The sequence below is a fragment of the Dendrobates tinctorius genome, unplaced genomic scaffold (genome assembly GCF_039654945.1).
Source record: "Dendrobates tinctorius isolate UK_male_01 unplaced genomic scaffold, ASM3965494v1 ptg000107l, whole genome shotgun sequence".
Lineage (NCBI taxonomy): Eukaryota > Metazoa > Chordata > Amphibia > Anura > Dendrobatidae > Dendrobates > Dendrobates tinctorius.
The window spans coordinates 16,660,840-16,679,503 of record NW_027361775.1 but is presented as its reverse complement, the minus strand read 5'-3'; the positions used below and the strand labels follow the sequence as shown (position 1 = coordinate 16,679,503).

The following is an 18,664-nucleotide window of genomic DNA, read 5'->3' as shown; positions in this document are numbered from 1 at the left end:
TAGAAAACAGCAACACATTTCTGGAATGGTGCTACTTCTTCAGACTACCTGATATTTCAAAATTAGTCTTAAGTACCCACCTCAAAATACATTATTTCATGATCAAGCAAAAAGAAAAGATGTACTCTTAAAACAATTTTGGGATTTTTCTTGATCTGGAAGCATGAACAGGAGAACTCACCACCTCTCGTGGCAGCCTGCTCCACTCATTGATCACTCTAACTGTCAAAAAGCTTTTTCTAATATCTAATCTGTGTCTCCTCCAATTCAGTTTCATCTCAATGCTTCTAGTCTTTCCTTGTGCAAATGAGAATAAAGATGATCCTTCTACAATGTGACAGCCCTTGAGATATTTGTAGACAGCTATTAAGTCTCCTCTCAGTCTTCTCTTCTGCAAGCTAAACATTCCCAAATCCTGCAACCTTTCCTCATAAGACAGGGTTTGCAGACCGGTCACCATTCTTGTCGCTCTTTTCTGAACTTGCTCCAGTTTGTTGATGTCTTTTTTAAAGTGTGGTGCCCAAAACTGGACACAGTATTCCAGATGAGGTCTGACCAAAGAGAAGTAGAGGGCAATAATGACTTCACGTGATCTAGACTGTATGCTTCTGTTTATACATCCTAGAATTGCATTTGCCTTTTTTGCTGCTGCATCACACTGTTGACTCATATTCAGTCTGTGATCTATTAGTATACCCAAGTCTTTTTCACATGTGCTGTTGCTTAGCCCTATTCCTCCCATTTTGTATATGCTTTTTTCATTTTTATGCCAAGATGTTGTACTTTGCATTTTTCCCTGTTAACAACCATTCTGTTAGTTGCTGCCCACTATTACAGTTTATTTATATCTTTTTTAATCCTCTCTGTCTCTTATCTAGAATTAGCTATCCCTCCTAGCTTTGTGTCATCAGCAAATTTAATCAGTTTACCCTCAATTCCTTCATCTAAATCATTGATAAAGATGTTGAACAATACAGGGCCCAGGACAGAGCCCTGTGGTACCCCACTTGAGACATTCTTCCGACTGGATGTGCAGCCATTTATGACCACTCTTTGGGTCCGATCACTAAGACAGTTATGAATCCACCAGCTTGGAGGATTCCCATTCAAAATAAAACATAATCTTTAATAATTCATTAAAACCTGAGACATCACATAAACAACACATAAACAGACATAATAGTGCTCGTGTGTATCAGTGCTCATTTAAAAAATGGTTCGGTCTCACCATTAGTCATGGACATAGACGCCCCGGCGTATTTTTCAGAGGTCCCCTGCCGGGTATTCGGGTCCATATAGCAGCACAAGCCAGCGTGTGGAAAAGGAGGTTAAAGGGTTACAGGTGTGCAATTTTCCCTATCCTCCCTGTCGTGACCAGGTATTACTCCTGTCCTTACAAGGACAGGCCCCAAATGGACCCTATAGTGTCACCCCCAGTCGTCAGATGGGGTATTTTTCTCCCTACGCGTTTCCTCCCCAATAACTGGGATTCATCAGAGGAGTTATACAAATAGATATAAAGGGGTTTAAATATATTTGTCCATAAAGAAAAGAGAAGGCCCTGCAATGGCTGGGTGCCTCAACTAGCAGAGTGACTGTCCATATCACTGCCAAAAAGTAGGTCCTTAAGGGGGAAACGTTATTGGGTTGGAAACGCAGAATCTTATTCTACCTCCTTGTTCCATGGCCATCCACTGGGAGGATGGAAGAGAAGACCACCTGCACTTCCAGTTCTTTCACTTTCTTACCTAAGTTTTCAAAGTCATTGCAGATAGTTTCCAGGTCGTATCTTGCTGTGTCATTTGTCCCCACATGTATTAGCAGGAATGGGTAGTCATCTGTAGGTCTGAAGAGTCCTGATATCCTGTCAGACACATCTTTAATTTTTGCACCTGGAAGACAGCACATTTCACTTGAAGTTATATCCGGTCTGCAGATAGCGGCCTCCGTTCCTCTCAACAGGGAATCCCCCATTACCACCACTCTTCATTTCTTCTTCATAACATTTTTCTTTCTCCATGCAGGAGGATTCTGAAGGCGTACAAGGTTGGTGTTTGTGGGCAAAGTCTTATGCTGATGTATTTCTTCATCGCTCTCCTGTGTAAGAGCCTGGTACTGGTTCCTTAGCAGTATGGGCGCTGACCGCTTCCCGTTCCTCCTGCCTCTCTGGGTCACATGTTTCCATTCCTCCGTTTCTTCAGGTGCACTTCGAATTTCTTCTCTTTCTGTAACATGAAGAGATAATTCTGTTCTGTCTAAGAACTCTTCACCTGCCTTAATGATCTTCAATGATACATCCTTGTAAAGTACCTGTATATGTGGATATTGATAATTCCTTTACCCACTGACTTTATTTTCAGCTAGATACTTGTAGAGATACAGTAAGTTGAGTTTGTGGGTTTAAAAATAAGTTTAAGGTCTTGAAGACTACGTAATGTCCATTGATCTGGAACCACATAGAATTGTAGGTGACTGTATAGACCTGTAGGTCCTTATTTGTAATTCACACTGATAAATACTTTCCTGTCAATGACTGTCCATAATATTATTCCAGTTATTTTCTCACAAGTTCTGTTAGATAAAATCTTATATTTCTGCAATTTAGTCTTGGTCATGACGATCATAGAAGTGACTAGTTAGTACAATGATTAGGTTTTATTTGACCCATCATATTCTTGCTTCTACAGGAGCACATTTCAGAATACTAAAATCATGTAAATTGCTTCTATTCATTTTTGACCTTTGAGACTAAAGGGCCTGTCACACTAAGCGATATCGCTAGCAATATCGCTATAACGTCACTGGATTTTATGACGTTATAGCGATATTGCTAGCGATATTGCTATGTCTGATACTTACCTCCGACCGATCCCCCGCTTGTTATCGCTGATCGCGCGAGAACGTCCTGGACTGTTTCTTGTCGTCAGCTTCCTGCTGGGGCTTCCTGCTGTGACGACGAGCGACGCATGGATGTGGACGTCAGGATCGCCTCGTCTGACATGTAAGTAGCGACCCCCGACCCCAGCGATGTCGCTGGTGAGATCTGCCTGTGTGGCAGCTCACTAGTGACCACTTAGCGATTTACCAGCGATCCTGACCGCGTCATATCGCTGGTCGGGATCGCTGGTACATCGCTAAGTGTGACAGTACCTTAACTCCACAAAGAAACTAAAACTAATTATACCGTAGACTTGAAAATTGGGTATTCTTTATTTTGTACATGACTGAGGAAAGATTAATGTGTTAAAAAGTTAAGCAACAGAAACATTTTTGATAACCAAAATTATATTTTATGCACAAGATAGAAATAAAATTATATGTTCAGGTATTTGGGTATTTTATTGATACTTGAGTACTCATGTCTTGTTTAAATTTCCCTGAAATGTTGGGAAATATTAACTTCAAGGTGGACTATTAAAAGTATTATAATGGCTGTCAAGCATCAGAAACACTGGATAGAAATGGAAGAAAGATAATGGTGTTCACATGTATGGTGCAGAAATCAATTACTCATTCGAAAAATATCTCTGCTGAAATATGAGGAGATGCCATTCAGTCAATTTTCTCCATCACACTGGGATGCTTATGATTTATGTGAGTAGCACTCTCTAGTTCACCAATTTCTATTAATACAATTAACCCACCAAATATATGTTAGTTAACATAGGGGGTAGATAGAATGGACTAAAACTGCAAACAGGGCAAATTTAAGGGGATGTCAAACTGGATAGTTTGTTAGACGCAAAGTGGGGTACACTGGTAGTACTTTGAAATTATTTTGTCTTACTAAATATTATATATTGTTTAGAAAGTTTGTATTAGTTGGACAAACTTATAAGGGGCAATATATGGCTGTATACTGTCATTTTATCTTGCCATAATATGTTAATATCATAGCATTGAATTAGTGTTATTGCAGTAAGAGTCCCTACATTTCTTCTTGCCCAGTGTTAAGGGCTCAACTAGTGAGGTGGATTCTATCAGCCATAGATCAGAGTTAGCAGCACAGACTAAAGGCAATGGTGCAGCATAGCAAGTCTTGATGGATGATGAATGTAGATTAGCAAGGACCGCAGAATATGCAGTATGCAGACAAACAAGTGGAGCAGGTAGTACTGATAATAATAATTTTTATGTCTATAGTGCTAACATGTTGCGCAGCATTTTACATTACAAAGGGTACTTGTACAGACATTAAATACATAACAGAGTAAACACATAATTCAACAGATACCAAGATGAGTGAGGGGCCTGTTCATAATCTTACATTCTATGAGGAAATACTGGAGACACAAAAAGTAAATGTTAAAAAGTGCCTGTATTGTACGGTGAAGCCATCAGTATAATAAGTAAGGTATTCACATAACGCTGCATGAACCGGTCACCAGCCAATATGTGTACAAGTACAGACACAGAGGGTTCTTAAATCCATGGAAGGTATGTAAAGAGATGCTATGAGGGACCAGATTTGGAAGAGAATTTTGGAAGGGGAAAACTGGAATAGTTACATAAGTGAGGTGAGGGGATAGACTAGTCTACAGAATTGAGTATTGGGAATTAAATGAATTGCCCTGGTTAGTGAATTCCAGAGACATGGCTCAGCTCATGAGAAGTCTTGGAGACTAGAGTGAAAGGTTCAGATTATTGAGGATTTTAGTCTTAGGTCACTAGCAGAATGGTAGGCACATGTAGGGTGAAAGACAGAGATTAGGGAGGAGATGTAAGATGGTGTAGAACTGTTGAGAGCTTTGTGGTTTAGAGTGATATCTTTCTATTTGATTCTGTAGCGGATGGGCAACCAGTGCAATGACTGACACGGGGTAGAGGCATTAGTGTAGAGATTGGAAAGGATTATGATCCTGGCTGCAGCATTCAGAATGGATTGGAGAGGGCAGGGGCAGGGTTTAATAGTTTTTGCAGAATCAAAGGTAAGAAATGATGAAGCAGAGCCAGATGTTTGGGTACACATGGGAACAATAACGGTATATGAAACTGATATTTTCCACCAGGATTGCAATTAATCACAGGAATTGACTTGATTACAGAGGTCAAGTGTGAACAACACTTAAACCTTTGCTCGATGTTGGTAGCGAGCTTGCTGAGAAGTAGATGTGGATTACAACTAGTAAGCAGCAGGACACTTTTTGTAACATGTAAGTCATAAGAAGCAATCTTCTGACAAATATGAGGCAACTGTGGACAATGTTACATAATAATCAAGCACCTGACCTCTCCCTGATTCGATTTTAAAATGCAAATGGTAATGATGTCAGGGAGTTCCCCCTGTTACCCAAAAAACTTGGAGTGGGCTATGGCAAAGTAAGGCAGCTCTAGGATAAGGAAGCAAGGGGCATTGCTGAAGCCAGACAGGTGAGTTACACCCAGGCTTCAATTTTCTTTAATACAGGTCTCATCTTCAAGAGCAAACTACACGTGGATTTATTATAGTTTATAACTATGGAAACATATAGCTTTGTAAAGGAGATATAGATGATATAGATACAAAATGGTGCGAGATCAACACTATTCACTTGAGTTTTTATTTTAGATACAGCAGAAAAAAAACATTAATGTAAAAATTGGCTTACCATTTAAGAAAAATTATACTGAGGTAATTTAAATCAGGGAAGAGCATATATACTATTGTTGGTATGATTTTGAGAGTCTTATAAATTCAGAGAGGTCCTATAGATGAATGACATTTTCACTGAAGCATTTGCCTAAAAGCTTCAAGTTCGTACAGTGAATAGTTTCATGATATGCTGTCTGGTATCTTCCACCAAGTCAATGGTTAATTACAAGTAAAACAGAGTTAAATTAATGATGGTATTTTCAAGCAGGGAAATAATTAATAGCAGTGAAGAAAGCAAATTGCAACTTATAGCAAGGAAATTAAAAGCCCTGTATACTGTAGCAGAGTAATATAGACAATCTGGTAACTTGCTTGAAGAGGTGCCTTACCCTGATTGCAGAGGCCAGTTATGAACAGCACTGAAAACAGTTGATAGAAGATGGTAACTTGCTTGCTAAGAAGTAGATTTTGTATTTCGCCTAGTAAGCAGGACTGAGCTTGGAAATAATTCTGGTTGTAACATGGAAGTCATAAGGAGCAAACGTCTGGCAAATGTGATGTAACTTTGGACAATGCTATTTAATACTCAAGCACCTGACCTTTTCCTGATTCAGTTCTAAAAGTCCTATGGGGATCATGTCAAAGGAGTTTGCCGGGCTACTTGAAAAACTTGGTGTCGGCTATTACAAAGTGAGGCAGCTATAGGATAAGCGAGCAAGGGACGTCACTGAAGCCGGTCAACTGAGTAACACCCAGGGTCCAATTCTCTGTAATACATATCCAATCTTCAAGAGTAGACAACACATGGATTGATTACAGTCTGTAACTTTGGAAACATATAGCTTTGTAAACGAGCTGTAATGGTGCAAGATCAGGAATATTCACATCAGTTTTTTAATTTAAACATACGAGTGTTTATGTAAAGATTGGCTTACCCTTTGTGAAACGTTATACTAAGGTCATTTAAATCAGGGAATAGCATAGATACTATTGTTGATATTATTTAGAGAGTCTTATTAATTCAGAGAGGTCATACATGTCAATGACATTTGCACTGAAACATTTGCATAAAAGCTTCACATTTGTACAATGTAAATAGCTTTATGACATTTACATCTGTAGGCCTGATGGTCTAAATACTAGTTCTTTATGGAAGATCAGTATAGAAGTAATTACATGTTGATTATACTGTTAAAAATGTTAAGGAAAGATGATTGAATATGTAATGGGACTTGATTCAATGAATTCTCATTTTCATTATTAAGTCTGCTTCCGCAAGCACTTTTAATATGCCAATAGATAATTAAATGTAGATGAAATTCATTTGTATGTTTCATTGCTGGTTTCGTACTCCTAAAACGTTCCACGGCAAGAATTAATTACATGTTCGTCTCTTGAAAATTACATAACTGGATTAATTTATTTAGATAAATGATGTAACAAGCCCTACGGTAATTTAGTCTTTTACTAATCACTAGAAGCCCTCATAACAAGACATCAAAAATGTGAATCTGTTCTGCACTGCTGGCTGTTACTGGAGGGTTATCGATATGTGTCGCACACAAGTGTCCCAAGATAGTTAAGATCTCATCTGATAAATACAGGATTTCTTATTCTGAATATATTTTTTAGTTCATAATATTTCAGTACGAGCAGCCCTAAGTCCAACACATGGTTATGACCACATTTGCGGAGGAACAGAATCTCAAATAACCCTTATAATACATGTTTTATTAGAAAACAAATAAGCGTTAATTAAGGCATCCAACAGCTGACTCTGTTGTATTGTTCTGAAGTGACATAGACCTTCTTGCTTGCTTTTGCATGGTAGATTAGCTACAAGCTTCTAAAGTGCATAAAGTGACTTCTTGCTTTGCTTATCATAGGGAGATTAGGCGGAGTAAGACTTTTGTTGTCTGGCAATGCTAATCACAAGGTGATAAAACCTTCATTATAAGTAAGCAACACAACACATGGTTATAAATGACACATAGTTAAACTCTGTGTCTCAGCCTCTATCTCCTGCTGTCTTCAGATTACATAGCAAAAACCTGCTGACAGATTCCCTTTAAATCTGCCCAGAGGTGCACTTTGAGACATGGAGAGCACATTGCCTCAGATGGCCACTTACTTATGGGCAGGTGGTAGCATTTTAAGAATGTTAAAAGCTTGAAGCCTAACATGGTACCTCACAGGGGATCCACAGTAACACTGACAGATTGAGTTCTGATGAAAAGTTTATAACTCTTTTATTTGTTTTTTTTCTGAGTTCATCTCAGCTGATTAATAACCACATGAAAGTTCAGCTCAACTTCCATGTGGTCTGTTGTCATAAATCAGAGCAAAGTAGTTCATGAGTTACAAATTCCCATGAGAATGATATCTCTGACAGATTCTCAGCTAAATTTGTGCAACATTTGTTATGAAACACAATTAAAAAAATTACTTGGAGCCCAAAATACATACATTTGAGTAAAAAAAAAGTCCATGATGGTTTCCCTTTTCTTATATGCTTTAACACAGGGGTCGGGAACGTCCGGCCCATGGGCCGTATACAACCCGTGATATCATCTGGTGCGGCCCGCAGCCATTTTACCTGTTTTTTAACCTTGGGCCCTTTAATTCTTTAGAGGTGCGCACAGCATTGTCGTACTGTATTGAAGTACAGTACAACATTGAACTACATCTCCCCACATGCCCTGTGAACAAACGGTGCTGTAGCTGCTCACGTCTTTCTCTTCCGCTTCCGGGAACATCCAGTTTTTTCCTGCTATGTGAGTCCTGTGTCGTTGTCGTGAGGATGGCGGGACCGGACAGCTCGCATACCGGGGCTCTAGTAATGTGGAAACGCAGGTCCACTGCCCTCGCTGTGCCTAGTGAGGACCTAGAGAGAGCTGCCATTATGCAGCCAAATAAACAAGTGTTGTGTGAGGAAACGTACATCCAGGTGAGAGGGCGCTGTGGAGTGTAGATGTCACCTGCCTGTCAGCCGGTGAGGTGGTGTAAGCCTGCAGCTACTGAGTGATGAGGAGAGTTGGCACCATGGAGATGTGCTGGTGCGAACACCTTCATGGGCCAATGACTGGGCAGACTGGTTCCTGCCCTGGTGCAGATAGCTTGATGGATTGGGGCAGATTCTTTGTTGCTTTGGCCTGAGAACATCTGCATTGTCATTTCCGATTTTCCAATCTGTCATGGAAACAGAAAACCCCAAAATGAAGAGGTGTCCAACCTGTCCCATGACAGGTTGGACACCAGTCCCATGACAGGTTGGACACCTATATATGACAGGTTGGACACCTATATATAGAAGAAAAGCCGGTAATACATCTGCCGGGTTCTGTAGAATCACTGCAGGAGCCAACAGGATAGAAGACATGGATTACATACAGTAAATACAAGTAAAATATGTAGAAATATAGAGGTCCGTGACAAATACAATTAGTACAGTGTGCAGCTTACTGTACATGTATTAATAAAAGATTATTTTTGCGAAAATGGTGTGGGCTCCTGCGCAATTTTCATAATCAGCAGAGGGTGGCGGCTGGGGGCCAATGTTTATAGCCTGGGAAGAGGATAATACCCATGGAGCTTCCCAGGCTATGAACCCCTTTGCCTCCAAGGGTGGTTTGCATGTTAATGACCAGGCCAATTTTTATAATTCTGACCACTGTCCCTTTATGAGGTTATAACTCTGAAACGCTTCCATGAATCCCGGTGATTATGACTTTGTTTTCTCGTGACATATTGTACTTCATGTTAGTGGTAAAATTTCTTTGACATGACTTGTGTTTATTTGTGAAAAAAACTGAAATTTGGGGAAAATTTTAAAAATTTTGCAATTTTCCAAATTTGAATTTTCATGCCATTAAATCACAGAGATATGTCACATAAAATACTTAATAAGTAACATTTCCCACATGTTTACTTTGCATCAGCCCAATTTTGGAACCAAAATCTTTTTTAAGGGTTAAAAGTTAAACAGCGATTTCTCATTTTTGCAACACCATTTTTTTTAGGGACCACATCACATTTGAAGTCACTTTGAGGGGTCTATATGATAGAAAATACCCAAAAGTGACACCATTCTAAAAACTGCACCCCTCAAGGTGCTCAAAACCAGATTTAAGAAGTTTATTACCCCTTCAGGTGCTTCACAGGAATTTTTGGAATGTTTAAAAAAATGAACATTTAACTTTTTTTCACAAAAAATTTACTTCAGATCCAATTTTTTTTATTTTACTAAGGGTAACAGGAAAAATTGGACTGCAAAAGTTGTTGTAAAATTTGGCCTGACTACGCTGATACCCCATATATGCAGGTAAACCACTGTTTGGGCGCATGACAGAGCTCAGAAGGGAAGGAGCGCCATTTCACTTTTCAATGCAAAATTGGCTGGAATTGGGATCGGACACCATGTTGCATTTGGAGAGCCCCTGATGTGCCTAAAGAGTGGAAACCCCGCAGAAGTGACACCATTTTGGAATGTAGAGCCCCTAAGGAACTTTTCTATATATGTGGTGAGCACTTTGAAGCCCCAAGCACTTTACAGAAGTTTATAATGTAGAACCATAAAAATAAAAAATCATATTTTTTTCACAAAAATGAATTTTCACCCCTAATTTTTTATTTTCCCAAGGGTAATAGGAGAACTTGAACCCCAAAAGTTGTTGTGCAATTTGTCCTGAGTATGCTGATACCCCATAAGTGGGGGTAAATCCCTCATTGGGCGCACAGCAGAGCTCGGAAGGGAAGGAGCATCGTTTGACTTTTTCAATGCAGAATTGTCTGGAATTGAGATTGGCCACCATGTCGCATTTGGAGAGCCCCTGGTGTGCTTAAACAGTGGAAATCCCCCAATTCTAACTCCAACCCTAACTCCAACACACCCCTAACCCTATTCCCAACCCTAACCCTAATCCCAACCGTAACCGTAATCCAAACCCTAACCCTAACTTTAGTCCCAACCCTAAACCCTACCTTTAGCCCAACTCACTTTAGCCCAATGCTAACCCTAATGGGAAAATGGAAATAAATATTTTTTTTTTATTTTATTATTTCTCCCTAACTAAGGGGGTGATAAAGGGGGTTTGATTTACTATTTTTGTTATTTTGATCATTGTGATAGGGTCTATCACAGTGATCAAAATGAACCAATAGGAAAAAATCTCCTATTGTTGCTGGGTGCTGACCGGCAGATGTCAGTGGGCGCACCCCCCATGCGCCAGCCATTTTCACCTGGAAGAAGCTGGCGGCCCGGGGGACTTCAGGGGGGCCTGCAGGGACAACAGAGGTACCAAGGGTGACTGGGGGACCCTATTTCTCTCTCCTCACGGTGATCTGCTGTGAATACACTGAGCATGAACTGTGGTAACCTCATCACTGGCTTTTTCCCACGGTCCAGAGGTCACCGCAGTTCAGGCTGTGAGGGAGCACAGACTCAGTGATGTCACCGCTAGTCACTGAGGCTGTACTCTCAGCATCTCCTCATTCACAAGTGGTTTTCAGCCAGGGCGGTCTCATCTTGGCACCATCCAGGTTGAAAACTGTATATCCCCCAAATATGGATTACTGCGTGGGACACAACAACAGACAGGTATGGTATATTGTTGGTTTATAATTATTATTTTACTTTTATTACAGGAGATCGAGGGCTTTGCAGGAATTAGGAGAGGTCGTAAGTATGGTTTAACTAAAAATATTAAGTCTTCTGTGTCTTTATTTCAATTAAAGGATTTTTACTTTGTGTCTGTGTTTTATTTACAATATGACTATTGGGTTAGTAATAGGGGCATCTTATTAATGTCTCTCCATTACTAACCTCAGGGCTTGATGTCACAAAGGTGACACCAATGCCCCCAACTTTGCCAAAACTATGGGTCAAGTGGGAAGAGCAAGGCTAAGTGCCAGATTTGGCGCATCTTAAAGATGCATTTTTCTGGGGCGGCTGAGAGCTTATGTTTTTAGCCAGGGGGGGCAGTATCCATGGCCCCTTCCTAGGCTATTAATATCAGCCCGCAGCTGTCTGCATAACCTTTGCCGGCTGTTAATTATAGGGGGACCCCATGTCATTTTTTTAGGGTACCCCATTTTAATAGCCAGTAAAGGCTAAGTATACAGCTGTGAGCTGATATTAATACCCTGGGAAGCTCCATGGGTATTACTCCCTTCCCAGGCTATAAACATTGGCCCCCAGCCGTCGGCTTACCCTCTGCTGATTACAAAAATTGCACAGGAGCCCACGCCATTTTTTTGGAAAAATCATCTTTAATTAATTAAATACATGTAAAGTAAGCTGCATACACTGTATCAATTGTATTTGTCACTGACATCTATATATCTACCTATTCTGTATGTATTTATTGTATGTAATCCATCTCTTCTATCCTGTCGGCTCCTGTCGTGATTTTACACTACCGTGGCTGCTGAATTACCTGCTTTTCTTTTATCTATGTAATATAAATACATACATATGTGTGTGTGTGTCACTGACGTGTGTGTGTATACTGTATATATATATAAATATATATACATATGTGTGCGTGTATGTATCTATTCTATCTATTCTATTCTAATCTAAACTGTCAGTGTGATTTTACTGTAGCCACATATGAATTGTCGGCTTTTCAAAGGACACCGGTGAGTAAAAATCGAACAGCACTTGCATCCATTGACTTGCATTGGCGAGTCTCATCCGAGATACGCTGCAAATTGCAGCATGTTGCAATTTTTTTCTCAGTTCGATTTCAGCTGAGAAAAAAAATCTCAGATGAGATGTAACTTATTGAATAACATTGGTCAGAGTGTAATCCGATTTTTTATCGGATTGCACTCTTCCATTTATCTACGGAACTCTTAGGAGTATATTTATCTGTTCAGAATAATTGGGCAACTATATAAGCACAAAATAATTATGCAACTAAATGAAAAATGTCCATTTTCCCATCTCAATTGTTTTTCATCTATTAAAGTGAGAATAATAAACAACTAAAAACATACAAAAATACATTGCTGACATTTAAAAAAAATATCAGTGATGAATATAGGCACCATTCTATTGAATACAAGTCATAAGCCTTCCATCCATATGGTCTGTCATAGAGGTTTACTGTTTTCCTTCACCTTAAATCTATATTCTGCTGTGAATAAAATTATTGCTTGTTTGTTTTCTATACATTTTACATAGCGTCTCATTTTTTTCGCAATTGAGGTTATACACGACATACATTGGCACAGGAAGATGAAGTTACTACCACTGACTGGTGGCTTTTGTCTTTCTTCCTGTTTGCTGACAGTGTAGTGTGGGGCGGTATCCACCGGTGAGGCAATCGTCTCCATTTACACCCCAGTGAGCTACTTGAAAGTATGGTTCCTGGTCTGGCATGTAGACTTGTGCTGTAAGGGCCTTACGCCCTCTGTATCCTATTTCTTCCACTACTGGTGCCCTGGAACCCTTGCACTAGGGACCCCCACTAGTCTTTTGTACTCAGTGCTGCTTAGGTCTGTTACCTTTTGTGTTACAAGCCCTGGGGTTCATTACTCTGTCACATTACTATATGTAAATACCATGACAGAGAGGAATTTCAAGTCAATCCAAAGTAATTTCTTTACGCAGCAGAAAGTGTCTGTACATTACTCATGCCAACATTTTAGTTGGAAACCTTTCTCATGGCCACAGTGAAGATACAGGCATACGAACGCTGATGTGCCAGTGTCTGTTAGGGCTGGGGGTGCATAACGGCTGCTGCTCTGTATATTCTGAACAATGACTGAACCTGGGCTGGCGCTGCACCCATGACTGAAACCGAATTCTGCCTGGAGGAATAAAGTTCATTTTCTCCTCGCAGTGTATGTCTGCGTGCAGGCGCTGGGCAGGTTAGTAATGCTATAACCTGCAAATTAGGCCGGGGTCACACTAGCATATTGTGACACCCTTGAGGGACTAGTCGCCACAGAGGTACTGCACCTCAGCCAGAGGTGTTGTACCACACTCTCGGGTAAGGATGGAGTCACTACCCAGTACCCACACACTAGCACCCAACACAACACCTCTTTAGGCCAGGGAGGAACTAGGTAGAGGGTGTGGGTGGAGAAAGTAGATAAGGGTAGGTCAGCTGGAGAGAAAGCTGACAGGTGGTAGTGGAGAGTTGTCATAGTAACAGGTGTCAGTTGGAGGAGGAGTCAGGAAGAGAAGACAGTTTGTGGAGGACACTGAAGGAGTGAGGAGCTCATCCCAGGTCTGTAGAGTAAAGAAGGGGTCCTAGGGGCCAGGGAAGTGAAGAATCCACCCCTGGCGCCCGAATCCACGCTGACTGTAGACGGGTGAAAGGACCAGGTCGCAGTTGGGAACCGGTCCCAGACTAGTGGAAAGACTGTAGGACTCAGCTAGAAAACTGGAGGCTGAAGTATCTGTATGTGTGACAGCCAAATCCACACACATTCGCTGAAAAGGCAGCCATGTAGGGTCATGGGGACCAGGAGATCATTGCCTGACAGAATCCGAGGCTGCTGGCTTGTGACACTGTGTGTGAGGTGCAGGGCAGGAGAGGCAGGAGCCAGTGCAGAGAGACGACCAGAGAAGGAACATAAGAAGGGGGTTCTGGCAAAGTGTACCCCAAATTACCCGAGAACTGGCTGGACCACCGACCCAGAGGACACAGCACCCCGACTGGGGATTGTAACTTGAAAGACTGAGTAAAAGTGTGAAGACTGCACCTTGCTGTGTCCTCAGATTTATTTACTGCGTCATTTGCCCTGCACTACAATGATTACCATCATCTACTATCCTATAACTGCCCTGGGGCCTAGCTCTACCAGTGGAGAGCTGTGACATCTTTGCTGCATCACCAACTGCCCCAGTGGATCTGAATCGCAGCGTCGGCCATCTTATTGCCGAACACCACAGGTGGCATCACGACTTAATCCCCTATAAACTTCCCCCCTTTCATTTTATTGCATACCCAGGGCCATGGACCGGGTCACTGCTGCTGTGCCATCCCCTGAAGAACTGACCAGCCCGGTACCGAGTACGCCACTGCCCTAGCGGGTGCTGCAACTTGGCTTCTGATGCCAGAGCACCAGATACGATATGTTTATGACCCTCGGCTCCTGCTCTGCTGTGAGCGGTAGCCTTGTGTCACGCTACTATGCTTTGATCCCCTCGCACATAGAGAATTGGAGCACAGCTGTGGAGGAGGTGAAGAAAGTATTTTCTCCATCTCCTCCATTCCCAGCGTCGGCGTATATCGCACTGCGCTCGGATGATATCTGAGTGAGGTGTGTTGTCACTCACACCCATAGACTTATATGGGTGCGAGTAAGTCGAGACTGTCATATAGTAAAAGATGCTTTTATTGCAAAAACAAATTTTTGCATCACCATATTTTGAGAGCCATAATTTTTCCACATTTCAGCCCACAGAGTCATGTGAGTGCTTGTTCTCTGTGTGACGAGTTGACATTTTTATTGGGACCGTTTTCAGACACATGACATTTTTTGATCGCTTTCTATTCTATTTTTTTTGAGAAATCGCCCCCTAAAGAAAGGCTTCCAATAGTCTGATAGTCTGTCCCACATGGGCCTGGGACAGAACTTGCTGAGCATTACCTCATGTACTGGCGCAGTGCGGGGACCACGTGATGCAATCTGCCGCCAGTCTTCCAGCGGGTCCTAGTACTAGGGGAGTAGAAGCGTTCTGAGGAGCACGGGCTTCGGTGCACGGCTCTGCTTGCTGTCAGTGAATGCAGATTCCAGGGTTGTAGCATGGCAGGTGCCCGCTGAAGCTGTCTGTAGGGAGCAGCAGGCATGATTAACCCTCTGTCAGCCGGGCGCAGGATTATTTGTTGTCTCCCCTTTCAGAGGTAACGCTCAGCAAGTTCTGTCCCAGGCCCATGTGGGACTGTGCCCAGCAGTCAGTAACATTTGGACAAGATGCTTCCCCAGGGTAGAGTGCTGCTAACTCGAGTATCAGACTATTGGAAGTCTTTCTTTAGGGGGCGATTTCTCTTGGTCACCAACTCAGTTAGCTGCGGAGCATTGCTGGGCATTGGTGATATTTTTTTGGAGGCAGAATGAACAAAAAAACAGCAATTCAGGATTTTTTTTAAGTTGTCCCGCTTGTGGTAAAATTGATAAGGCAGTTGTATTCTTCTTGTCAGTATTATTACAACAATACCACATTTAGATTTTTTTTGTTTTGGCGCTTTTACACAATAAAAACTATTTTATAGAAAAAATAATTATTTTTGCATTTTATTCTGAGGGCTATAACTTTTTTATTTTTCCACTGATGGAGCTGTGTGATATCTTGTTTTTTTGCCGAAAAAGATGATGTTTTCAGTGGTACAATTTTTATTTACATCCATCTTTTTGATCGCCTTTTATTCCACTTTATGTTTGCCTTTTTTTTTATTTTTAATTTTTTTGGTATTCATTAAAGGGGTTAACTAGTGGGACAATTTCATAGGTCGGATTGTGACAATACTAAATATGTGTACTTTTTTTTTCATAAAAATATTTATTCATTCATGGGTACAATATATTTAGATTTTTTTTATTAATATGTTTTGATTTTTTTTTTTAAATGTTTTTACAATTTTTTTTAACTTGTTTTTAACTTTTTTTTTTTAATTTTTACTTTGTACCACTATGGGACTTTCATTTTTTGCAGGTTGATCGCTTGTATAGCATGGGAATACAGGAGCATCCCTATGCTATGCAAACTGTCAACTCTGCACTGACAGGGTAAGTTGCTGATCATGCTCTGATCATGATCTAGCAATTTTCCTAGCTATGGTGACCCGGATGTCGTCATGATGATATTTGGTCACCATGGCAACGATCAGGACCCCGCGTGACATCGCGGGGTCTCTGATCCAAGGGCAGAGGGGCTGTCAACCCTCTGACAGCTCCTGAGATACTGCAATCAAGTTCAATCACAGCATTTAGGGGATTAAAGTGCCAGGAGTGGTGCATGACCGCTCCTGGTGCCGGGTGTCAGTTGTCAGAATCAGCTGACAACCAGTGGCGATTGCACATGTACAGCTCATGTGCGCGCAAAATAACCGGGATGTAAGGGCAATAAGACACAGGTCACAGGGACGTATGGATATATCTCAGGTGGGAAAGGGCATAACTGTTCACAATAACAATAACTTTGATCAGGGGTGCCCAAAATTTTAAACGCCACTGTATATGTCTTATGAAAGAGCCGGTCTGGCTCCGAATCATGTAGTTTTTATACTCATATGCCAATAAACAGCAAGATCAATTCCCTAGGAGTTTGGAATCTTTGTTTATCTGCAAGGATTGATGCAAACTGTGAATATGTGGACTTCATCCTTATGAGATAATCACTACTGGCGGGAAATGGTTGCACCACAAAAACAGATTGTATTGTCTTAAATGAATAATTCTTTATCTTAAGAAGGATCTGCTGGCAACAACAGTCTATATACCTATAAGTCCTCCAAATTATTGTACACTCATAGAATCATAGAATCATAGAATCGTAGAGTTGGAAAGGACCTCCTGGGCCATCTGGTCCAACCCCCTGCTCAAAGCAGGATTCGCTAAATCATCCCAGTCAGATGTCTGTCCAGCCTCTGTTTGAAGACTTCCATTGAAGGAGAACTCACCACTTCTCATGGCAGCCTGTTCCACTCATTGATCACTCTAACTGTCAAAAAGTTTTTTCTAATATCTAATCTGTGTCACCTCCCATTCAGTTTCATCCCATTGCTTCTAGTCTTTCCTTGTGCAAATGAGAATAAAGATGATCCTTCTACAATGTGACAGCCCTTTAGATATTTGTAGACAGCTATTAAGTCTCCTCTCAGTCTTCTCTTTTGCAAACTAAACATTCCCAAATCCTGCAACCTTTCCTCATAAGACAGGGTTTGCAGACCGGTTACCATTCTGGTCGCTCTTTTCTGAACTTGCTCCAAGTTAGTAGCTTGATTTCATTTTACTACTTTACCTTTCCTCTCAGGTTATACCTAATGTGCACAGGCATTGTTTGTGATTTTTTTTTTGAGTACTGACAGACATAGCTTATTTCTGTATTCAATTTAAATGTACATGAAGTCATGTGTTAGTGAATGATGGGTTAAAACTTGAGATGGGAGAATAGATTGCATGACTCCAGTCCATTGGCTAGGTCAGTAATCTGTGATCACTGGACAGGAGGCCTGAATCTCCTTATCTCCTGGCATTCCTAACATTCTGTTGTTGACTAGCTGGGCAGGAGTGATGTTGTGTGTGTGTGTCACTCTGCAATGATGGCTTCATGCTAGCCCAGTTAGTCAAAAGACGTGCCAAACATAAAGGAGGTTCACAGGGCTCCCATCGGTCACAGATAACTGACCTGGCCGATGGGCCAGACTCCTACAAATCGATACTCCTTTCTCTAGGTAAAACAATTGGTTGTTATAATTTTTCACTTATGGAGATATTTGTAAGATTTTCTAATTGAATTATTGAATTTTTTGACAAAGGTAACAATTAATATGAATTTTCTTGCTTTTTAATTATAATAAATAACATGTTCCCTGTGTTACTTACAGCTGTGTCATACCCAAACTATAAGAAGACACCTCCTCCGGTTCCTCCACGAACAACCTCCAAGCCGCTTATCTCAGTGACAGCACAAAGCAGCACAGAGTCTACCCAGGATGCCTATCACGATAGCCGGACTCGAAGGATATCCCCATGGCCTCATGATGGCCGGGGCCTTTATAACTCCACAGACAGCCTGGATAGTAACAAGGCCATGAATCTTGCCTTGGAATCAGCTGCAGCACAGCGTCATGCTTCTGAGAGCAAAAGCAGTTCTGTTAGGAGCACCAGTGACAAGGCTGTTTCAGTTACCAAGTCAGATGAGTTCCTCAAGAAACGGCGTGCCTCAATAGGGATCCAGGTATGGTTTTACTTTTATATGTTGCTTTTCAAAATTACTTTATTGGTCAGGAAAATACATTTTATTGAATAGGTCAAAGGCTTAACTAATAAAATTAGCTTGGATTCTCATGATTGATATTTAGTTAGTTATTTAAAAAAAAAGATAAGTATTGTCTCAAGGAAAATATACATTAC

The 18,664-nt window shown here is 41.1% G+C and overlaps 1 protein-coding gene across 3 annotated transcripts in view; it reads left to right on the top strand.

Moving 5' to 3' along the window:
- DLGAP2 (DLG associated protein 2) overlaps positions 1-18,664 on the top strand; it is an 824,782-nt gene that overhangs the window by 655,299 nt on the left and 150,819 nt on the right. For all 3 annotated transcript variants that reach the window (XM_073589202.1, XM_073589200.1, XM_073589201.1), the window contains one exon: positions 18,136-18,488. In XM_073589202.1, the coding sequence (XP_073445303.1) occupies positions 18,136-18,488 (353 nt within the window). The remainder of the gene's footprint in view (positions 1-18,135; positions 18,489-18,664) is intronic.